The sequence below is a fragment of the Lithobates pipiens genome, unplaced genomic scaffold (assembly GCF_037356315.1).
Source record: "Lithobates pipiens isolate NorthernLeopardFrog02 unplaced genomic scaffold, aLitPip1_a1.2 Scaffold_18, whole genome shotgun sequence".
In the NCBI taxonomy this organism is placed as follows: Eukaryota; Metazoa; Chordata; class Amphibia; order Anura; family Ranidae; genus Lithobates; species Lithobates pipiens.
This window is the reverse complement of record NW_027507758.1, coordinates 630,902,957-630,927,629: the sequence shown is the minus strand read 5'-3', so window position 1 is coordinate 630,927,629 and position 24,673 is coordinate 630,902,957. Positions and strand designations below refer to the sequence as shown.

The 24,673-nt window shown below is 47.3% G+C and overlaps 2 protein-coding genes across 2 annotated transcripts in view; both read left to right on the top strand.

Moving 5' to 3' along the window:
- The window catches only part of LOC143986879 (uncharacterized), a 1,041,669-nt gene that overhangs the window by 508,244 nt on the left and 508,752 nt on the right, over positions 1–24,673 (top strand). The gene's annotated exons all lie outside the window — the stretch shown is intronic.
- On the top strand, positions 12,834–13,457 carry LOC143989981 (uncharacterized). Its single transcript, XM_077490225.1, has 2 exons — positions 12,834–13,092; positions 13,179–13,457. The coding sequence occupies exons 1-2, from the start codon at positions 12,988–12,990 to the stop codon at positions 13,455–13,457; spliced, it is 384 nt and encodes a 127-aa protein (XP_077346351.1). The 5' UTR covers positions 12,834–12,987.

The window sequence follows — 24,673 nt, the reverse complement described above, 5'->3', positions numbered from 1 at the left end:
CTCTACTGGCCTTCAGTCAGTATCCTTCACCCCTCTCTACCAGTCCCTCCACTGGCCTTCATTCAGTGTCCTCCACTCCTCTCTGTCAATCCCTCTTCTGGCCTTCAGTCAGTATCCTTCACCCCTCTCTGCCAGTCCCTCCACTGGCCTTTATTCAGTATCCTTCACCCCTCTCTGCCAGTCCCTCCACTGGCCTTTATTCAGTGTCCTCCACCAGTGGTTAATCAACTTTAACCCTTTCACTCCCAGAGCTGTTTTTCCATTTTTTTTTTGCACACATGTATAAAAAAAATGTAGGCCTGAAGATTACATAAAGCCCCCAAACATGATATATTTAATGATATATTTAATGAAAGCAGACATCCTGGAGAATAAAATAGTGGTAGTTACAATTTTTTTATGTTATACGATATTACCGCAAAGGTCTAGAAAACATAACATTTCTGTAAAAAACACACTAATGTGAATTTTAGGGCAAAAAGACGCAAGAATTTACCAGATTTTTGGTAAAATATAAAAGCCGAGGTACATCCCTCACATTTTTGTAAATATTTTATTCTATCTTTTCATGTGACAACACTGAAGAAATGACACTTGTCTACAATGTAAAGTAGTGAGTGCACAGCTTGTATAACAGTGTAAATTTGCTGTCCCCTCAAAATAACTCAACACACAGCCATTAATGTCTAAACCGCTGGCAACAAAAGTGAGTACACCCCTAAGTGAAAATGTCCAAATTGGGTCCAATTAGCCATTTTCCCTCCCCAGTGTCATGTGACTCGTTAGTGTTACAAGGTCTCATGTGTGAATGGGGAGGTGTGTTAAATTTGGTGTTATCGCTCTCACTCTCTCATACTGGTCACTGGAAGTTCAACATGGCACCTCATGGCAAATAACTCTCTGAGGATCTGAAAAAAAGAATTGTTGCTCTACATAAAGATGGCCTAAGCTATAAGAAGATTGCCGAGACCCTGAAACTGAGCTGCAGCGCGGTGGCCAAGACCATACAGCGGTTTAACAGGACAGGTTCCACTCAGAAAGTTGACCAAAGAAGTTGAGTGCACGTTCTCAGCATCATATCCGGAGGTTGTCTTTGGGAAATAGACGTATGAGTGCTGCCAGCATTGCTGCAGAGATTGAAGGGGTGGGGGGTCAGCCTGTCAGTGCTCAGACCATACGCTGCGCACTGCATCAAATTGGTCTGCATGGCTGTTGTCCCAGAAGGAAGCCTCTTCTAAAGAGGATGCACAAGAAAGCCCGCAAACAGTCTGAAGACTATGAACATGGATTACTGTAACCATGTTCTGTGGTCTGATGAGACCAAGATAAACTTATTTGGTTCAGATGGTGACAAGCATGTGTGGGGGCAACCAGGTGAGAAGTACAAAGTGTGTCTTGTATACAGTCAAGCATGGTGGTGGGAGTGTCATGGTCTAGGGCTGCATGAGTGCTGCCAGCACTGGGGAGCTACAGATCATTGAGGGAACCATGAATGCCAACATGTACTGTGACATACTGAAGCACATCATGATCCCCTCCCTTCGGAGACTGGGATGCAGGTCAATATTCCAACATGATAACAACCCCAAACACACCTCCAAGATGACCACTGCCTTGCTAAAGAAGCTGAGGGTAAAGGTGATGGACTGGCCAAGCATGTCTCCAGACCTAAACCCTAATAAGCATCTGTGGGGCAGCGCAAGGTCTCTAACATCCACCAGCTCTGTGATGTCGTCATGGAGGAGTGGAAGAGGACTCCAGTGGCAACCTGTGAAGCTCTGATGAACTCCATGCCCAAGAGGGTTAAGGCAGTGCTGGAAAATAATGGTGGCCACACCAAATATTGACACTTTGGGCCCAATTAGGACATTTTCACTTAGGGGTGTACTCACTTTTGTTGCCAGCGGTTTAGACATTAATGGCTGTGTGTTGAGTTATTTTGAGAGGACAGCAAATGTACAGTTATACAAGCTTTACACTCACTACTTTACATTGTAGCAAAGTGTCATTTCTTTAGTGTTGTCACATGAAAAGATATAGTAAAATATTTACAAAATTGTGAAGGGTGTACTTACTTTACTTTTTAGAGACATGCTGCTTTCCTCAGCTGGAACAATCTTATCTACAACTATAAGGGATAAGGTCATTAAAGGCAAAGTTCCCTCGCCGCTTCTGGACAATGGGTTTCTGTTATTTACCCACCTGAAGTCTAGAAGAGGCTCTTCTTATTGTTCTCCACATGGTATCTGTACGATAAAAACTTGGACCTAGCAAACACTGGCCAACATCCTATGGCAAGATACACAGAGGGTCTTCTCTTTGTTCTACTCAACAATATCCTATGGCAAGATACACAGAGGGTCTTCTCTTTGTTCTACTCAACAATATCCTATGGCAAGATACACAGAGGGTCTTTTCTTTGTTCTACTCAACAATATCCTATGGCAAGATACACAGAGGGTCTTCTCTTTGTTCTACTCAACAATATCCTATGGCAAGATACACAGAGGGTCTTCTCTTTGTTCTACTCAACAACATCCCATGGAAAGATACACAGAGGGTCTTCACTTTGTTCTACTCAACAATATCCTATGGCAAGATACACAGAGGGTCTTCTCTTTGTTCTACTCAACAATATCCTATGGCAAGATACACAGAGGGCCTTCTCTTTGTTCTACTCAACAAAGTCCCATGGCAAGATACACAGAGGGTCTTCTCTTTGTTCTACTCAACAATATCTTATGGCAAGATACACAGAGGGTCTTCTCTTTGTTGTACTCAACAACATCCCATGGAAAGATACACAGAGGGTCTTCTCTTTGTTCTACTCAACAATATCCTATGGCAAGATACACAGAGGGCCTTCTCTTTGTTCTACTCAACAAAGTCCCATGGCAAGATACACAGAGGGTCTTCTCTTTGTTCTACTCAACAATATCCTATGGCAAGATACACAGAGGGTCTTCTCTTTGTTCTACTCAACAAAGTCCCATGGCAAGATACACAGAGGGTCTTCTCTTTGTTCTACTCAACAAAGTCCCATGGCAAGATACACAGAGGGTCTTCTCTTTGTTCTACTCATTAACAGGACAAAACAGTTGAATAAAAGCCCCGTTCTATGATTAGGAGACATAAGAACTCCCACACATGCGTATGGATGAGGAGACATTGTCTTTTTATCAGGTGAGCCAATCAACATCCTGGGACCTCTCAGACAATGGGAGTCTATCTCCATTGTGTCACTAAGGACATCAAGTTTCTCCATATTCCAAGATTAGGAGGACAAGACAACCCGAACGTTATGTATGTATTATGAAGGTAACTGTAAAATATGTGGAGATTTTTCTCTATCATGATGAATATTTTGTTCATATATAAGTGTGACTTTTATAGACAGATGTGCCGTTCATCATCTGATAAGATGGAACCATGAACAACGTTGGGGCTCATTTCATTTTGGTGAAAATGTACCAGAAGGAACCTCACTGTTTCCGTATACAGAAGAGTGTATAAAAAAAAAGACGTGATTATGACCCAAAATATCATCTTCTCTAAGCCCCTGTACACACGGTCGGAGATTTCCACAACCAAATCCGTCGGATTTTGCCCGTCGGATCTTGTCCGAAACTGTTGCATACACACGGTCGGACAAAGTTGGCGAAAAATCCGATCTTTCAGAACGTGATGACGTAATTTCGTTACGATGGGACTACGTTCAGGCTAGTAGCCAATAGCTTTGATGTAGGAATTTGATCTGAGCATGCGTGGCACTTGGTCCGATCAAAATTCTCTACACATGATCGGATTAGGTCAGACCGGCCCAGTTGGTCGGGAAATATTTCCAACACGTTGGAAAATTGGGTCCGACGGATATTCCGACGGAATCATTTCGATGCATACCACACAGTCGGATTATCCGACGACACGGTCCGATAGGACACATTCCGACGGATTCTCCGACCGTGTGTACAAGGGATAACACGGGTTCTGTCATAATATTATCATATACTTGTTTATTGGTAATCCCATTATATACAATTAGTGTGTTGGAGATGATCATTATTGCCAAAATATTGGATATGTGCTGCCAGATCTATAATCAATAAGTAGTTTAGTATACAAATTATTATTTTTCTTTCCTTTGTATGTGCACAACTATTATTTATATTGCTATATGAAATTCCACCCCCTGATAGATAAAATTCTCCATGTAAATCCTGTTACACCAGAAAGTACTGATCATACATACATCAGGAATAATATCTCCCCCCAAGACATTGTAGACTTCTCACAAGGTCCCATTTGTGAAATATGAATTGTTCCCTATAGCAGATGAGTCACTTCAGTCCCCAGATAGACTCAGGATGAAAATGTCTGCTCATAGGATGCCATCTGGTGGTCAAGTGAGGCAATACAAAAGTAAACACATAAGTGGTTATCAGATGAACTCACCAATAAGGAGAAGGTTCCACCTTCTGGGTGGGGTTTATTCACATTTTATGAGGAGATGGTTTTTCCACTCAATAAGATGGGAAGGGGAAACACCGAGGGGGGAGGACCATCTACACACACCATCTGGACTGTAGACACCATCTCATGAGGACACTCAGATCATCACCTAGAGGAGAGACGCCATTCCGGGGAAGGTCAACTCCACCCATTAATTGGCAGCCATCTTTGGGTCTGATCATCTATTATCTGATACTTGGAGGGTAATTATTATATATCTTCTGGTGATTTTGCTTGCTTAGATTAATAATCCAATCGCCATATTTCTTTTTGTAACCTAATCGCTCTCCCCGTGATAACGCAACTACTCAAGTCATTACGGGACCTAAAACTCTCCATAGGTAAAGCTTTAAAAGCCTTTACAAGTTACCAGTTTAGATTTACACAGGAGGTCTGCTGGTAGAATTATTGCTGTCACTCTGACGTTCATGGCAGTACATTGATTGTCCTACACACGAAGACATTGATCATCCTACACACAAAGATATCGATCGTCCTACACACAATTACATTGATAGTCCTACACACAAAAACATTGAACGTCCTACACACAGAGACATTGATCATCAGCCTACACATAAAAACATTGATTGTCCTGCACACATCACCTATCAGGGCACACAACATTTCTGAGCCCATTATTCTCTGTCATCTCTACAATGAGGACCTGGAGGGCCTTCTATAGTGCCCCCTATGGAGGATATAGGGGGCTGCAGTCTGTCACCACAATTCTCAGCCTGGACATGTCAGGAATCTATGAATTGGGGGATAGATTGTGTCTGTGACTCCAAAATTACCTTCACTGTTTTTTTACAGACATTTCGTGTTTCCTAAACCATTGTGCTAATATTGTGTGACATAAAACATTGGAACTACCACCATTTTATTCTCTATTAGGAAAATGGGTGCTAATAGGATGCAGGAGATCTGCTGAGCCATAGAAAGGGAAATGGGTGCTAATAGAATACAGGAGATCTGCTGAGACATAGAAAGGGAAATGGGTGCTAATAGAATACAGGAGATCTGCTGAGCCATAGAAAGGGAAATGGCTGCTAATAGAATGCAGGGGATCTGCTAAGAAAAAAAGGGGAGGGGAGAAAACAAGCAGATCTCCTGCAGTCTATTCGCATCTATTTCCTCTGCTGAAAATAAAATGGTGGCAGGGCCAGTGCTAGACTATTTTGCGCCCTAGGAAAGACCAGCTACTTGCAACCCCCCCCCCCCCAAAATAAAATAAAAATAATGGCTCCAAATGCAGCCTGTACAGGGATCTGGGACGAAGTGATGTTACGCGTAGCACCTCATTGGCTGGATACCTCTTCTTCACGGTTTTGCTGAAGTTTGCAGGACTTGGCTTTGTTGGCTTCGTCTCCAGCTAACATCTTCCAATCCTGCAGTGGTATGCGGAACGTTGGTGCACTGTGTGAAGAACAGAGCAGCCATCAGAAATTTTGGGGCCCCTAACACAGCTTTAGGCCTGGGCTTGACCCCGTTACATTAGCGTTTACCCCTTTCATTAGGGTCCACAAAGTTTCCCCCCCTTACATCAGAGTCCCCTCTCCTTAAATCGGAATCCCAAAGTCCCCCTTATATTTGGGTTCTCAGGCAATCAATCTTTTCAGGTTGGGGTGGAGGGAGTGAGGATGGGAACGCTAGATGTTCTCCCTGGTGTGGAGACCCCGGATATTTCTAGTCATCTCTATATCTATATATGGATTGGGAGTGGGGGATCCTATATATTTATATGTAGACCCAATAAGACACAACATTATGACCACCCACACAAACATTAGGACCTTCCAATATAACATTAGGACCACCCACCATAACATTATATGATTACCCCTCTAATATTGAGTAGGTCCCTTTTTGCTACCATCAAAGCATGGACTCCACCAGACAAAGCATCACACTGCCTCCGCCAGCTTGCCTTCTTTCCATACTGCATCCTGGAGCCATCTCGTCCCCAGGTAAGTGAAACACCTAGCAAACCACATGATGGAAAAGGAAACATCATTCATCAGACCAGGCCAACTTCTCCCATTGCACCGTGCTCCAGTTCTGATGCTCACGTGCCCATTGTAGGGCCTTTTGGCGGTGGAGACGGATCAGCCTGGACACCTTGACCGTTCTGTGGCTACATAGCCGCATACACAAAAAAAGGCGATGCTTTGTGTGTTTTGACACCTTTCTATTCGATCCAGCATTACCTTTTTTATCAATATGAGCCCCAGTAGCTCTTCTACTGGATTGCACTACACAGGCCACCCCTCCTACATCCACAGATGAGCCTTCCCTCCCCACCTCCATCAATGAGCCTTCCTTCCCCCCACCTCCATCAATAAGCCTTCTTCCCCCACCTCCATCAATAAGCCTTCTTCCCCCACCTCCATCAATGAGCCTTCCCTCCCCCACCTCCATCAATGAGCCTTCCCTCCCCCACTTCCATCAATGAGCCTTCCTTCTCCCACCTCCATCAATGAGCCTTCCTTCTCCCACCTCCATCAATGAGCCTTCCCTCCCCACCTCCATCATTGAGCCTTCCCTCCCCCACCTCCATCAATGAGCCTTCCTTCCTCCACCTCCATCAATGAGCCTTCCCTCCCCCACCTCCATCAATGAGCCTTCCCTCCCCCACCTCCATCAATGAGCCTTCCATCCCCACTTCAATGAGCCTTCCTTCCCCCACCTCCATCAATGAGCCTTCCCTCCCCCACCTCCATCAATGAGCCTTCCTTCCCCCACCTCCATCAATGAGCCTTCCCTCCCCCACCTCCATCAATGAGCCTTCCTTCCCCCACCTCCATCAATGAGCCTTCCTTCCCCCACCTCCATCAATGAGCCTTCCCTCCCCCACCTCCATCAATGAGCCTTCCCTCTCCACCTCCATCAATGAGCCTTCCCTCCCCACCTCCATCAATGAGCCTTCCTTCCCCCACCTCCATCAATGAGCCTTCCTTCCCCCACCTCCATCAATGAGCCTTCCTTCCCCCACCTCCATCAATGAGCCTTCCTTCCCCCACCTCCATCAATGAGCCTTCCCTCCCCACCTCCATCAATGAGCCTTCCTTCCCCCACCTCCATCAATGAGCCTTCCCTCCCCACCTCCATCAATGAGCTATCCTTCCCCACCTCCATCAATGAGCCTTCCCTCTCCACCTCCATCAATGAGCCTTCCTTCCCCCACCTCCATCAATGAGCCTTCCTTCCCCCACCTCCATCAATGAGCCTTCCCTCCCCACCTCCATCAATGAGCATTCCTTCCCCACCTCCATCAATGAGCCAATAGGCAATCATTACAATATGCAGCCAACACAATGATGGAGTGCAGGGGTCAGGAGTATGGAGCATAGAGCCCCTTACATTGCTGGCCAGGAGGAAGAAGACATTCCCCAGCCTGCCATGAAGAATATGTTCCATCACTGGTGTCAGAGGGAGGCAAAACCTTGAGAGCTCTGAGGGAAGAAGAGGAGCTGAGGAGTCCCTGATGGGGGTAGTGGGACTAAAATATTCTGGGAACCCCTGGGGAAGAAGTATAGCTTAATGACTTTGGACCCTTGATAAGGTTGTAGGTCAACAGGGCTCAGAGGGAAGAGGAGGCTGTAGGGCTCAGGGAGACTCTATGATAGGTAGAGAGGCTCTTGGTTTATGATGGTCCTGCCATCTACACTTACTGTTCAGATCTCCGTACAGAACAGAACTCCAGCCAGGAAAGGAAGGTGACCTTCGCCTTCCCATTGGTCAAATAATGCCAAGTGGAATGAACCTTAGAGGTCTATGTGCAGCATCAACTAAAAGGTAGTTCAGGGTCAGTGCTATACATCTTCAGGAGACAGTCCACTACCTTCCCATGGTACCTTTCCCTGGCACAGGGTCTAGCAGTGCCCAGTGCTGGAATTCAGAGCCCCAGGAACCCACTGCAACTCAGTACAATGTCCTGGATACTACAGTATACTAACCAAGGGAACAAACCCCTCCCCCGTGCTATCCTCCTCCTATCCACGCTGGCCTGCCATTGGAGGGGAAAGAACAGACTCCTCCCCCACAGCTCTCTACTTCACCTGCAGCATCCTCCTGCTATCCAATCCAATCTCTCCTCTTACTGCAGACAGTGACATCACTCCTGTCAGTCAGCAGGCTGCCGGAGATTGAAGCCTTGCAGCCGGAGTTCTGGCAATTATCCTGATTAGCCGGCAACTCTGGCCAAAAGTCAGCAAGCTCCCCTTCCTGGACATCGTGATGACCCGACATTGTCCTCAGAGCAAACAAGTCAAAGAAAGGATGGTATTGATCTTTCCTTGTCTGCAGATCTAATGCTAATCAAAACCAGTTCAGAAACCAAACAAACCCAACAGAGAAAAGGGAATTTCTGATCAGGCAGGACCAGAGGGTCCCAGGACATCAAAATTGTAGCAAAACACTAAACAGTCCAAATGTGTTCCCATGGGATCAGCAGTTCTTAAAGCCGAGTTCCACCCATTTCTGTGTTTATTAAAAGTCAGCAGCTACAAAAAGTTTTTAATAAACAGACGCTCACCCGCCCTACAGTCCAGAGATGTGGCCGACCAAAGCCTCACTCCTCTCTGCGGTGCTGACATTGCAATTGTGGGCACCCAGCTGTGACAGCTTGCGGCTTCACAGCCAGGTGAGCACTGTGCATGTGCGAGTCGGCGCTGCACGTTCTGAATGGCTGGGCAATCTTCTGGGACCTATGATGTGTTCCAGAAGATTGCAGGGTGGGAAGGGGAGAGGAGAACGTCCGCTCAGTGCCGCAGCCATGAGCATAAACGCGGATCTGGTTACTTGTCAAAACTAGATACACACTCCCTCTCAAAAAAATGACATGCCAAATGTGGCAAGTCAGGAGGTCTCAAGATTTCCACCCAAAAGTGGAACTTCTGCTTTAAATGTACAGCAACCCTCCAACTACCCCCCTCACATCTACATCCTATTATTGCGTGACCGACCCCATCCAAATAATTCTTTCATTTCCCAAAGTTATCCGTCTACAAGGAGACCTGTATAGATGAAATGACGGCACCAATGAGGATGGAGGAGGACCGGAGTCACATGACTGAGAGGATGCTAAACCTCACCCTGGAGATCATCTACCTGCTGACCGGAGAGGTGAGGAGGATTCTGGGAGGTCACATGACATCACTCTTATCTCCATTAATAAAACAGACCTGACCGGAGGGAGGTGAGGAGGATTCTGGGAGGTCAAATGACATCACTCTTATCTCTATTAACCACTTGACCACTGGGCACTTAAACACCCTTAATAACCAGACCAATTTTCAGCTTTCGGTGCTCTCGCATTTTGAATGACAATTACTCAGTCATGCAACACTGGACCTATATGAAATTTCTGTCCTTTTTTTCACACAAATAGAGCTTTCTTTTGGTGGTATTTAATCACCGCTGGGTTTTTTTTTTTTTGTGCTATAAAAGAAAAAATACCGAAAATTCTGTAAAAAAACGAATTTTTCTTTGTTTCTGTTAGAAAATTTAGCAGATTAGAAATTTTTTCTTCATAAATTTTGGCCAAAATTTATACTACTACATATCTTTGGTAAAAATAAGTACAAATTGGTGGATATTATTTGGTCTTTGTGAAAGTTATAGAGTCCACAAGCTATGGTGCCAATATCTGAAAATTGATCACACCTGAAGGACTGACGGCCTATTTCAATTCTTGAGACCCTAACATGCCAGAAAAGTACAAATACCCCCCAAATGACCCCTTTTTGGAAAGAAGACATTCCAAGGTATTTAGTAAGAGGCATGATGAGTTTTTTGAAGTTGTCATTTTTCCCCACAATTCTTTGCAAAATCAAGATTCTTTTAACTTTTTTTTTTTTTTTCACAAAATTGTCATATTATCAGGTTATTTCTCACACACAGCATATGCATACCACAAATTACACCCCAAAACACATTCTGCTATTACTCCCGAGTATGGTGATACCACATGTGTGAGACTTTTACACAGCGTGGCCACATACAGAGGCCCAACATGCAGGGAGCGCCATCAGGCGTTCTGGAGCACCCAGGACAATTCTGACATTTCTCTCCTACATGTAAAAATCATCATTTATTTGCTAGAAAATTACATAGAACTCCAAAACATTATATATGTTTTTTTAGCAAACACCCTGGAGAATACAATGGTGGTCTTTGCAACTTTTTATCTCGCACGGTATTTGCGCAGTAATTTTTCGAATGCTTTTTTTTGGAAAAAAAACTGTTTTGTGCTTAAAAAAAAAAAAACACAGTAAAGTTAGCCCAATTTTTGCATAATGTGAAAGATGAAGTTACGCTGAGTAAATAGATACCTAACATGTCACTCTTCAAAATTGCACACGCTCGTGGAATGGCGGCAAACGTCGCTACTTAAAAATCCCCATAGGCGACGATTTACATTTTTTTTACTGGTTATATGTTTTGAGTTACAGAGGAGGTCTAGGGCTAGAATTATTTCTCTCGCTCTAACGTTCGCAGCGATACCTCACATGTGTGGTTTGAACACCGTTTTCATATGTGGGCGGGACTTACGCATGCGTTCGCTTCTGCATGCGAGCACATGGGGACAGGGGCGCTTTAAAAAAACATTTTTTTTTTATTGTTCATTTTACTTTATTTATTTTAGTTTGACATTTTTTTCCCCAAAAATAATTTTTTTGATCACTTTTATTCCTATTACAAGGAATGTAAACATCCCTTGTAATAGGAATATGGCATGACAGGTCCTCTTTACAGTGAGATGTGGGGACAATAAGACCCACATCTCACCTCTAAGCTGGGAAGCCTGAAAAAAAAAAAGATTCTGGCTTTGATCGTATTAGCGATTCGGTAGAAGCACCGGAGGGCGGAGGGCGGCGGGAGATGTCTATGGCTGGGTATTGCAGGGTATCACCGACTATGGCTGGGTATCTCAGAGCATGGTGTTGCAGAGTACTGCGTTGCAGAGCATTGCAGGGTATTGGCGGGTGTTGCAGAGCATTGCAGAGTGTTGCAGGGTATTGGCGGGTGTTGCAGAGCATTGCAGAGTGTTGCAGGGTATCGGCGGGGGTTGCAGAGCATTGCAGAGTGTTGCAGGGTATCGGCGGGGGTTGCAGAGCATTGCAGAGTGTTGCAGGGTATCGGCGGGGGTTGCAGAGCATTGCAGAGTGTTGCAGGGTATTGGCGGGTGTTGCAGAGTGTTGCAGGGTATTGCAGAGCGTTGCGGAGTGTTGCAGGGCATTGCGGAGTGTTGCAGGGCATTGCAGAGTGTTGCAGGGCATTGCAGAGTGTTGCAGGGCATTGCGGAGTGTTGCAGGGCATTGCGGAGTGTTGCAGGGCATTGCGGAGTGTTGCAGGGCATTGCGGAGTGTTGCAGGGCATTGCGGAGTGTTGCAGGGCATTGCAGAGTATTTGCAGGGAATTGCAGAGTAATGCAGAGTATTTGCAGGGAATTGCAGAGTAATGCAGAGTATTTGCAGGGAATTGCAGAGTAATGCAGAGTATTTGCAGGGAATTGCAGAGTAATGCAGAGTATTTGCAGGGAATTGCAGAGTAATGCAGAGTATTTGCAGGGAATTGCAGAGTAATGCAGAGTATTTGCAGGGATTTGAGGGGTTAATTTTCGGTGAGCAGCGATGTGGGCACTGCAGATGCAGCCCACATCGCTGCTGACACCGATCTCTTCCCCCTCCGCTGTACCGATCGGTACAGAGAGGGGGAGGGAGGAACCGGCGTCATAACATGACGCCGGCTTGTTTACAAGTGATCACTCCGTCATTTGACGGAGCGATCACGTGGTAAACGGCCGCGATGAGCGGCCGTTTACCGTGATTCGTGATGCGCCGGGTCCACTGGACCCAGCGGTCACGGATGCTCTCGTGTGCGCGCCCCAGGGGGCGCGCGAGAGCAGAATTCTAGGAGGCCGTTAATTAACGGCCTCTTAGAGTTAAACAACCGCCCTGATGCCGTTAATCGGCAATGGGCGGTTGTTAAGTGGTTAATAAAACACAGACCTGACCAGAGAGGTGAGGAGGATTCTGAGAGGTCACATGACATCACTCTTATCTCTATTAATAAAACACAGACCTGACCGGACAGGTGAGGAGGATTCTGAGAGGTCACATGACATCACTCTTATCTCTATTAATAAAACACAGACCTGACCGGAGAGGTGAGGAGGATTCCGGGAGGTCACATGACATCACTCTTATGTCTATTAATAAAACACTGACCTGACCGGAGAGGTGAGGAGGATTCTGGGAGGCCACATGACATCACTCTTATCTTTATTAATAAAACACACAGACCTGACCGGAGAGGTGAGGAGGATTCTGGGAGGTCACATGACATCACTCTTATCTCTATTAATAAAACACAGACCTGACCGGAGAGGTGAGGAGGATTCTGGGATTCTAACATGATATTCCTATTGGTTCCTCAATACAGAGATTTCCTCTTGTGAAGTCAGGTGATCATATGACCATCACAGTGCCTCCATCTGACTCCCTAAAACCTGAGAGACACAACATGCAGAAGATTCTAGAAGTCACCAAGAAGATGATGGAGCTGCTGACAGGAGAGGTGAGCGGTGCCGGGAATTCTGGGACATTATCCAGTAACAGACAAGGGATGTGTCTGGATGGTGACTGTATCATTGTGTGTGTCAGGTTCCTATAAGGTGTCAGGATGTCACTGTCTATTTCTCCATGGAGGAGTGGGAGTATTTAGAAGGACACAAGGATCTCTACAAGGACGTCATGATGGACAATCAGCAGAATTTGAGTTTTGTGAAGAATGTAAGGAAGGAATTTCCCCGGAATGAGACAATATTGAACCTCACCCTGGAGATCCTCAGCCTGCTGACTGGAGAGGTGAGTGTAATGAAGGGGTTAAATCTGACTCCACTGTACACTGGGATGTATTCAGAGTCACTTGAAGTCTTCTGATGTTCTACTAATCAATAATGGCATCCACACAAGTACTAAGAATACATGAAGGGTGCGTACTCTATGATATTTGGTTATAGCACAAGATGGCGGGATTGGTTATAGAAAAGAACAATTTCAGGTTTAGTCCAATCAGTAACCCATTTTTACCAGCATGCCACGCCCACTGACAATAATTCCATGGGTAACATTTCCTGGTGGGTCAGTGAGCCTTTCAAGTAAAACATTAGTGACTCTCTTTAAGACTTCTAGAAGGATCTATAAATCTGACCACATGGTAATCACATCATTGGATGGAGATGTCTGTCCTTTGCAGAATTGGGAACATTGTGGCCAATCCCTGGAGAGTAAATATAGAGCTGAACAGAGAGGTGAGGGATTATGGGAGCGCAGGGCATTGCCCAGTGGCCCCTTCATAATCTTGCATTACACCATACCAATTTTCTGGGACAGTCAGTCAAGCTTTTTACTAAGCTGTCCCAGGATAGCCTCGGAATCTGGTCTGCGGGTACAGCAGAAGCCTTTCACCAGGCTAAATCTACAATCACAATGGCATCTCCCCCCCACTACTTTTCAACACTTTCTAGGAGTAGAGGAAGAACCCCAGAGGTGGAGCATTTTACTACTGCTGCTGCTTGTGTTGGCGGGATGTGTACTGCTCCGATCCCCTCCGGCCCTCCTCTCCTATGCATACCATGTGATTTGAGCCGTACACATAACACCCACACAAGCAAAAGCAGTAGAAAGATGCTCCACCTCTGGAGTTCTTCCTTAGCCCCTTCAAAGCACTGCAACTGTAGATTTAGCCCAGCGATAGGCTGCCAGAACAGGTAAGATCTGTGATAGCAGCTTCCCTGCATTGCTCTGCTTGAGGAGACTATATTTGTATTATACATTACTGCACTCTATACTGTACACTCTACCCCCCCCCCCCCCAGCACTGTCCCCTTATACCCCCCAGTGTCCCTCTATTCCTCTAAACTGTGCCTCTCTACTCCCCTGTACTGTGCCCTTCTACTCCTCTGTACTGTGCCCTCCTGCTCCCTTGTACTGTTCCTATCTGCCCCCCTGTACTGTGCCCTTCTGCCCCCCTGTACTTTGCCCTTCTGTCCCCCTGTACTTTGCCCTTCCGCCCCTCTGTATTGTGCCCCTCTACTCCCCTGTACTGTGCCCTCCTGCTCCCATGTACTGTGCCCCTCTACTTCCCTGTACTGTTCCCTCCTGCTCCCTTGTACTGTTCCTATCTGCCCCCCTGTACTGTGCCCTTCTGCCCCCCTGTACTTTGCCCTTCTGTCCCCCTGTACTTTGCCCTTCCGTCCCTCTATACTGTGCCCCTCTACTCCCCTGTACTGTGCCCTCCTGCTCCCATGTACTGTGCCCCTCTACTTCCCTGTACTGTTCCCTCCTGCTCCCTTGCACTGTTCCTACCTGCCCCCCCTGTACTGTGCCCTTCTGTCCCCCTGTACTCTGCCCTCCCGCCCCTCTGTACTGTGCCTTTCTACCCCCTGTAATGTGCCCTCCTGCTCCCCTGTACTGTGCCCTCCTGCTCCCCTGTACTATGCCCCTCTACTTCCATGTACAGTTCCCCTCTACTCCCCTGTACTGTGCTCCTCTACTCCCCTGTACTGTGCCTTTCTGCCCCTCTGTACCTTACCCTTCTGTCCCCCTGTATTTTGCCATCATGCTCCTCTGTACTGTGCCTTTCTACCCCTTGTACTAGACCCTCCTGCTGCCCTGTACAGTGCTCCTCTACTTCCATGTACAGTGCCCTCCTGTCCCCCTGTACTGTGCCCTTCTATTCCCCTGTACCATGCCCCTCTACTCCCATGTACCATGCCCCTCTACCCCCCTGTACCGTGCCCCTCTACTCACCTGTATTGTGCCCTTCTACTCTCCTGTACTGTGCCCCTCTACTCCCCTGTACTGTGCCCCCCTACTCCCCTGTACTGTGCCCCCCTACTCCCCTGTACTGTGCCCCTCTACTCCCCTGTACTGTGCCCCTCTACTCCCCTGTACTGTGCCTCTACTCCCCTGTACTGTGCCCCTCTACTCCCCTGTACTGTGCCCCTCTACTCCCCTGTACTGTGCCCCTCTACTTCCCTGTACTGTGCCCCTCTACTCCCCTGTACTGTGCCCCTCTACTTCGCTGTACTGTGTCCCTCTACTTCCCTGTACTTTGCCCCTCTACTCCCCTGTACTGTGTCCCCCTACTCCCCTGTACTGTGCCCCTCTACTCCCCTGTACTGTGCCCTTCTGCCCCCCTGTACTTTGCCCTTCTGTCCCCCTGTACTTTGCCCTTCCGTCCCTCTGTACTGTGCCCCTCTACTCCCCTGTACTGTGCCCTCCTGCTCCCATGTACTATGCCCCTCTACTTCCATGTACTGTTCCCTCCTGCTCCCTTGCACTGTTCCTACCTGCCCCCCCTGTACTGTGCCCTTCTGTCCCCCTGTACTCTGCCCTCCCGCCCCTCTGTACTGTGCCTTTCTACCCCCTGTAATGTGCCCTCCTGCTCCCCTGTACTGTGCCCCTCTACTTCCATGTACAGTTCCCCTCTACTCCCCTGTACTGTGCTCCTCTACTCCCCTGTACTGTGCCTTTCTGCCCCTCTGAACCTTACCCTTCTGTCCCCCTGTATTTTGCCATCATGCTCCTCTGTACTGTGCCTTTCTACCCCTTGTACTAGGCCCTCCTGCTGCCCTGTACAGTGCTCCTCTACTTCCATGTACAGTGCCCTCCTGTCCCCCTGTACTGTGCCCTTCTATTCCCCTGTACCATGCCCCTCTACTCCCATGTACCATGCCCCTCTACCCCCCTGTACCGTGCCCCTCTACTCACCTGTATTGTGCCCTTCTACTCTCCTGTACTGTGCCCCTCTACTCCCCTGTACTGTTGTGATGGATTAGAACTATAAATTAGTTCTTGGTTATCTGCTGCTATTCCTAATTAAAAAGTATAAATGTGCATGCACATTAGAAGTAAACACTCTCTGAGATATGTTCAGCTCAGGCTACTTCTAACTACTGATTTATTCGTGGGCGGTGTTAATATTTTATACAGAAAGATACGTCATTACTATGTCAGTCTAATTGGTACATCTTATTGGTTACAATACAAGAGAAATGAAGAAACTTGATGCTTGAAGTTTGGTTGAAGCTGGTTCTGTTATCTCGAATGCATTCTTTTAATGCGGGGGATGTAGGGTATAGACGCCATCTTGGCTCCGCAGAACAGGGTCAATCTGTATGCTACATAATAAGTAAGGAGCATGGGAACATGTATACACATAAGCAAATAGACATTTTCTGATTATCATTATGTACATTGGATTCCTTAACAGTCCCCCCTAAAATGGCTATTTTCTTCTGTCCCTCATCTAAAAGGTCCTACTCACCTGGCCCATTCTCCTCAGCAACTCTTTTTAATCTGTATATAGAGTTGCGCAGAAACTAGTTCACTACCCCCCTCGATACAGCTGGAGAAGGGCAATCAGGTGCTATCTACCCCTATAACCCTAGAGGATTGTGAGATTTTGGACAGGGAGTGACTGTAGAGGAGTGAAGAGTTTGTCACCCTCCATCATAAGAGGGTCCTCTTCTTCTTAGTGGAGAAATGTAGGTGGGCTGTTGTCTACAGCCTTGCTCATTAACTTCTTTACGAAAGGTAGAATACAGCATACAATCGGGGGGGGTAAAAGAACCAGGATTATTGGTACCGTTACCCCTATCTGGGCGAGCACCTTCTGCCACCCACTCATCCAGCTAAAATATTTATTATATTATTGATTTCTTCTTCAACTCCAATGTCAAATCTTCTAATTTCTTTATAGCTAAAGTTACTTTACCATTTGGGCCGGTATTATCAGGAATGTAGGTGCAACAGGTTCCCGTTTTTTCTATCATTTTACAGACACTTCCTTTCTCAGCTAACAGCATGTCTAAGGCCATCCGGTTCTGGAATGTCATGTAGGAAGTGGGGGGTAACTGGCCAGCAATTCCCTGGAGGGCATCTTTAGTGTAATTAATGAATCTTTGTTGGTTGTAGTTTATGTAATTGATCCAATCTACATTCTTGTTCACAGTTATTATGGGGATCAAAGACTCAAAACCAACTTTTACCTGATCCCTGGATTTGAATTCATCAGGGACCCCCCTTGGGACCCCTATAGCATCTATGTACACATGAGGGTCAAAGCTTCCGGAGAGAGCTGCTCGCTTCCTCCTCTGACTGTGTGTTGGGTCCGTGTATGTATCAGGGGTATCTTCTGCTAGGATATGGAGGGGCGTAATCACCTTTTCAGGGCACATTCACCGGTCCAGATACCCTCTAATCTGTTCCTATGTTTCAACCCACTGTCCCTCCCAGGAACCACAATTCTGGCCCCAGTAACTGTCTGTAAAACACACATATTACCATCAGGGATGTCTCACCTTACCAACAGGGATGTCACTGTACCAATGGCATTGCCATGAAAGAGTCAAACGGACAAGGTACTATGTCACAGTAATCAAAGGTAAAGGTGGTCACATGTGTCCCTGAAGAGTTGTACCAAAATGTAATTATGTTATCATTTTTTTTTTTTTTTTGTGATGACCACCTCCTGAGCCTCCCCTCTAGACCAAACAGAAAAAGGATATGCAGCATGGTCGTCATGAAGTGGGCGGGATCTTGTCCTCGGGGGTGGAGCTTTCTTGCAGTGGGAGGCGTGTATTCAGGTATTCTTCCCGGCCAATTCCACTGAGGTGGCTGTGGTCAGCAAAACTTGGAATGGACCATCATATCTGGGTTCAAGAGAATGTTTTCTCACAAATTTGTTTACCAGCCCCCAATCTCCAGGCAGTAGTTGGTGTGTTCCTGTATCTAATTCAGGATCTGGAATGGAAGAAAACACCTGGACATGCATTTGGGTTAATTCTCGTGATAATGCGGTTACATAATTAGTCAACACATCAGATTGCAACTGTAACTGTTGTGGAAAGTGACAGCCAAGTCTGGGGGCTGAACCAAACTAAATTTTATAAGGGGGATAGGGCATATTTCCCCCGGGGTGTGTGTCTGACACTGAACAGGGCAATGGACAAACTGTCTGGCCGACTCATGTTAGTCTTTTGGGCCATCTTCTAACATCCTGTTTTTCTAGTGTCCCTTTCATCCTTTCTACCTTCCCGCTACTTTGAGGGTGGTAAGGGGTGTGTAGAGCCAACTGAACCCCCAGTGCTGCCCTAATCTTTTGTAAGGGTTGCTGTGAAGGCTGGGCCTGATCGCTCTCTATCACCTCTGGGACCTCAAATCTACATACTATCTCACTCAGTAGTTCCTTAGCTGTGGTCCTGGCAGTCATGTCCACCTCCACTAGGGCGTATTCGAATCTGTCACTCCTTTGACATTTGGGAGTGATCAATTTGTATCCTCTGGAAAGGGTATAGAGCTTTTGCCAGGTGCTTCTTCTGTGCCTTTTCTGTACATTCTGGGTTACATTTGTTGCAGATAGTGCATGATCTGCAGAAGTTGTTGGTCAATGAAGTAACTCATAAGTTCATAAGAGTCTTTGTCAAGTGGGCAGCTCCATTTGCCCATTGCACCATGGCTGGGTACATACTCCTGGGTAGACAAGGCTTCTTGCTGCACTCGAATAGTCCATCTCTGAGAGTTCCTCCTCTCCGTTTTCCAGCTTTCCTTCTCATCCGGACTTGCTGCTTCCTGTAATTATTTCAGATAAACTCTGTCCACTGGGAGAGTCTGTAGGGTATGCACAGGGTGGTCTTCTTCTACCACCCTGCTGTCCACTTCCCGTGGAATACTGGCTGTCTGTTTGGCAGCTGAATCGGCTAGATTGCCTCGAGCTTCCTTCGAGTTTAGTTTGTCGTGTACTTTACTTTAGAATAGTCACTTGGGTTGGGAGAAGCAGGGCGTCCAAGTCCTTGATGGCTGAGCTGTTTCACAGGTGTTCCTGCAGCCGTCAGGAACCCTCTGTCCTTCCAGATAACACCAACATCATGGGCAACGCTGAAAGCATATCTTGAGTCCGTATGAATGTTGGCTCTTTTTCCCTCTGCCAATTTACATGCTGTAGACATCAGACATCACCGGCGGTAAGGTTTCAGTTTGGAGAACCGAGGTTTTAGTGGTGACCTGGATCCTGCAGGGGTATTTCACTCACGGTGGGGAGATGCGTGGTTTCCAGCCGCATTAGTTCGATGCAGTCATGGGGTGACAAGTCAAGACTCGACTCCTCCTCCTTACCCCCCTCGAGAAGTGGAAGAAGGGTGGTAGGTTTCGGTGTTTGACAACGTAATAGAGTAATGCTGTCTAGAAGGTAGAAACACAGGAGTCTCAAGTGTCTGGCAATGGACAGATGTTTCGGCTGGATCTTGGTGGAGTATGGGAGCAATGTCATGGGGAGCAAGCAGAACAAGGCAGAGTCCGAGAGCCAAGTTTGAAGTTTTGTCAAACAAGGCTTGTGCAGCAAAGACAGCTCGCAGACACGATGGGCCTCCTCTTGCTATCGCATCTAGCCGACAGGAATAATATCCTATAGGGCGTAGGCAGATGCCGTGTGATTGGGCGAGTACACCTGTAGCATGTCCCAGATGTTCGGATACAAAGGGCTTGAACGTTTTGTCGTAGTCTGGGAGCCCTAGCGCCAGAGATGGTGTGCTTGAAGGCCTCAAAGTTGGATATTGTTTCAGGAGACATCTGGAAGGGGTCTGATTTCAGGGCATCATACAAAGCTTGCATCAGTAGGGAGCCTTCTGGAATCCATGCTCTGCAATAGGAAATTAGTCCAAGGAAGGAATGAATGGGCTTCTGGCCTTGTTGCAGTGGGATGTCAGAGATTGCTTTCACCCTGTCTTCAGTGAGGTGTCTTGTCCCATGGGACAAGACAGTGTCCAAGAACAATTACAGATGTTGAGCACCACTGCAATTTGGGCTTTGAGGTTTTGCAGCCCTGTTTGGCAAGATAGCACAACTGGCTTTCTGAGGTGACTTCAACAGTGGGTAAGTCAGCTGCACAGTGGAGAAGGTCATCAACATATTGGAGGAGAATCACTTCCAGGTGATCCTCTTGTTATGTGTCAAGGATGATAGCCGTAGCATTTGCAAACTAGCTTGGAGAGTTCTGTGCCCCTTTTTGGCATAACTGCCCAGGTATACTGTTTCTTTTCATGGGAGAAGGCAAAGAGGTACCTGCAGGAAGGATGCAGGGGTACACTGTAGAATGCATTTGCCAGGTCCACCACAGTGAAGTACTCAGCCATTGGAGGTACAGCTGATAATACAGTATGTGGATTTGGCACAATTGGGGTGTCCAACACTGTGACTTCGTTAATTGCTCGCAGATCCTGCACCATCCTGTATCTGTCAGGTTCTCCCTTAGGTGTTTTCTTCTTGACATGAAAAAGAGGTGTATTACATGGTGAGGTACAGGGGATCAAGGCCCCATTCTGGACCAAGGCAGCTACATGTTTCGAGATAGCTTCTGATTGAGCCAACTTAAGTGGGTATTGTGGTTTCCGGGGCAATGATGCGCCCTCTTTGAGCTTGACTGAAACTGGTGGCACTTTTAAGTGACCAATGTCTTCCGGGCCTGTGGACCATAGACACGCAGGAATTCTGTCAAGTACTTCTTTTGGTATTGAACTTGGAGTTATTGCTTCATGAAGTGTCATCAGGAGAGGCAGAGAATACAAAGCAGATGAGTCTTCCAAGGATAGGGGAGTATGTAACTTCACCCCCCCCATAGGTGTGAAAATGATTGACGCCTGTAGTCTGGACAGCACATCAGCTCCTTGTAGATTCAAGGGACATGTAGAGGACACCACAAATCAGGTAAGCAAATCAGGAAATGTCCCCACTTGGAGAGGCTCAGTGAGTGGACTGGAGCGGGGCACCCCATCCACTCCCACGCAGGAAACATCAATAGTGGAAAGGAAAGAATTATCAGGCAGGTCCTCAGCCCTCAACACACTCCTGGCTGCACTCATGTCAATGAGAAAAGTGGTAGGTTTTCCTTGTATAGGTAACGTGACCTTTGCTAGGGGTCCCCCAGTCTCATTTGAGGACACTTTCATAAGGGGTGACACGGGTTTTCTCATTTCCTAGCATGAGTTGGGGCGTGGTGGTGGAGGTTCATGTCCACGTTGCACTTCGCGGAGATCCCTGTCTTGTCTCAGATGTCTTGGGGCTCTGCGTACTCTTCTGATGTGACCCCGCTTCCCACTGTTGTAACAGATGATCTTTTCCCTGGTATTGGGCAGTGGTGGTGGACGAGTGTAGGCAGGATCTTCGTCTTGTGTTACCATGAGGGGCGTTGGTTTTTTTCCTTTTTGGTTTTCTATCCCTCTGGCCACCAACAGTAAATTGGACATTTTCATTGAGCGATATTCAGGGCGGGCCACCATCAGGCTTTTTCTGATATCCTCTCTGAGTCCTGAGACAAAAGCAGGTGATAACACGTGTGTGTGTGTGTGTCTTTTCATAGAGGGAGAAGCCCAGATCATCAAAGGCCTGTATGAGTCTAGCATGATACTTCTCCACAGACTCCCCTTTATCTTGGGCAATATCTTGGATTGTGGTGGTCTGATCTGCCAATTTCTCCTTTGCCCAGTCGTGGAGTTGTGCACAGAACTCCAAGCCTGAGGTATAAGAAGTGGCACTTGCCAGGCAGGCATCATTGAAGGCTGTCTGCATGACTGGCCAAAAGACATGTCCTGCTTTAATTTGGCATAGGCTGATCAAGTCTCTCCAGGCAGCTGAGTAAGCTTCTTGTATCTGCACTATCCTGCGGTAGAAGAGCATTGGCTGTTTCTCTGGGTCAGGCAGACTTGTCACTAAGGTTGCTGCTTGTGATGGGGTAAAAGCGACATACATCACCAGTGCCCCTTCTGGTAACCGAGACTGGTGTTGAGGCGGGGGGGCTGAGAATGGGCACTGTTTCTCATGGTTGTCAGCATATGTTTGAGATCCTCTCGGAACTGTGAGTCCGGAGCCGGATTAGGGGTTAAATCAGCAGGTGGCCTTGCTGCCTGTTGTTGGTCTTCCCACTCGGACGCTTCTTCATCATTAACATATCCGGCCTGTGAAGGTAGTGCTTCCATATTAGGGAAGACAGGTGTGTGGTAGGAACCATCCTGGTTTAAAACGGGAAGAACTGGTTATATGCCATGGCTGGGCCTATTGGGTGTACCAAAATGGCCGCCAGCAGGAAGTGCACTGGGCTGTGCCTGAAGTGAGGGCTTGGGTGTACCAAGATGGCCGCCGGCAGTAAGTGCACTGGGCTGTGCCTGAAGCGAGGGCTTGGGTGTACCAAGATGGCCGCCTGGGAGTGGTCACAGTGGGTTATGCTCGGGTTGGGGTGGTGAGAAGGGAGTGGGCGTTAGTTGTCCCTCTCCTCCTTCGTTCCAGTTTTTTGTATATGGGGGCGGTACAGCCACATTTAACTCTGTGATACACATACATAGTACAATTTGCATCTTTCTTGATTTCCTCTTCTATCCAACCTTCTTTGTGCAATGACCTTGCCGTCCTGTACCATGCTTCTGCCACATCCAATAAGCCGTTATCACACAGAGCGCCTCTTTTTTTTCTCTTATCAGCGCATGCCATTCCTCTGCTTCTTGCAACATCTTCTCTCCTCTTCTAATATCACATTCTAGCATTCCCTTCTCTCTCTCTCTCTCTCTCTCTCTTTTTTTTTTCTTTCTTTCTTTGGACGGCTCAAGAGGAGAATACAGGCAACAAAGTGGTTAAAGCGGAGGTCCACCCTAAAATGGACCTCCGCTCATCGGAATCCCCCCCCCTCCGGCGCCACAATCGGCACCTTTCAGGGGGGAGGGGGGTGCAGTTACCTGGATAATCCAGGTAACTGCACCCACTTCCGGGCTAGCGCTCTGCGGAACGAGCGTAGGTTACGCCCCCGTTCCGCAAGCGCCCGCCCCCTTCAGCAAGTGCCCCGCTGCCTGCTGGGAAACACACAGCTCCCAGAGGCAGCGGGGACCGTCCGGATTGCGCCGCGCGGCTCGCGCATGCGCAGTAGGGAACCGGGAAATGAAGCCGAAAGGCTCCATTTCCTGATTCCCATACCCAAGATGGCGGCGGGACCCGGCAGCCGAGCGAGCGATCGGCTTCGGGTGCCGACATCGCGGGCGCGCTGGACAGGTAAGTGTCACTATTTAAAAGTCAGCAGCTGCAGTATTTGTAGCTGCTGGCTTTTAAAAAAAAAAAAAAAAAACGCGGAGTCCCGGTGGACTCCCGCTTTAATACTCCTCTGACTGCTGTCTTATCAAAGAATTCCTAGGGTGGGGGCTCGCATCCCTGCGAGAGATCTGTCTCCTCGCACACTCCTGACTATTCTATCTCTTCGAGGGTCAAAACTAGCACGTCAGAGGTGGTGTGGAGCAGTGGCTTATGGCCCAACTGATCCTTCAGGTAGCCACTTTCTCTCACTGTCACCCTCTTCGTGTATATCAAACAGTAATGGACAAATACACACACAGTACAGGACATGACACCTGACACTCTTTGAACTGCAAAGATAGCTCTCGGGAAAAGCTCACCTGAGTCACAAGACTGCCAAATTCCAGCTAGCCTTCTTTCAAACTGCCCTAATTCACAGTTTGAGATAAACCCTCAGGACAGCTTTCCCGAGCAGAACATTCATAGACGTTTCGCAAGACTGCCACATCCGCAAGCCTTCTTTCAAACTGCCCTAATTCACAGCTTGAGATTAACCCTCAAAGGTCCTACACAGCCAACCTCGAGTAACCCCGTCTATAAATGCCTGCAGAATTCCACCCCACCACCAGAGATACAATCTAGGGGTGAGGATGGACACACGCCTGCAGCTGCACTTTCAGTCTGCTAAATTTGCAGCCCTTCAGAATGACAGACACTGAACAGATAATAGTCAGCAGAAAACCATTAGCAGGTTCGTTAAAACGGCTTCAGGCGAGAAATAAGTTACCTGCCTCTTTGAACAATCGAAAGGAGCCAACAAGACCAAATCAACCAGCCAAACCAGAGAGGTCGTACAAATGGTAAGGATAAATATGCTTACCGTACTGTTAGGGCTGCGCGCTTAACCCCCTTCTCTGATCTGGCCAGCCGTTCAGTCCTGGAATGCGGTCTCCCTTCGATTGTGGCCTGAAGCCCCCACACATGGGCGCCAGTTGTGATGGATTAGAACTATAAATTAGTTCTTGGTTATCTGCTGCTATTCC

Excerpts from the sequence above, each read along its gene's own strand:
- LOC143989981 (XM_077490225.1), top strand. The coding sequence starts at position 12,988 with ATGACCATCACAGTGCCTCCATCTGACTCCCTAAAACCTGAGAGACAC. Across the intron at positions 13,093-13,178 it reads TGGAGCTGCTGACAGGAGAG|GTTCCTATAAGGTGTCAGGA; the intron begins GTGAGCGGTGCC and ends TGTGTGTGTCAG.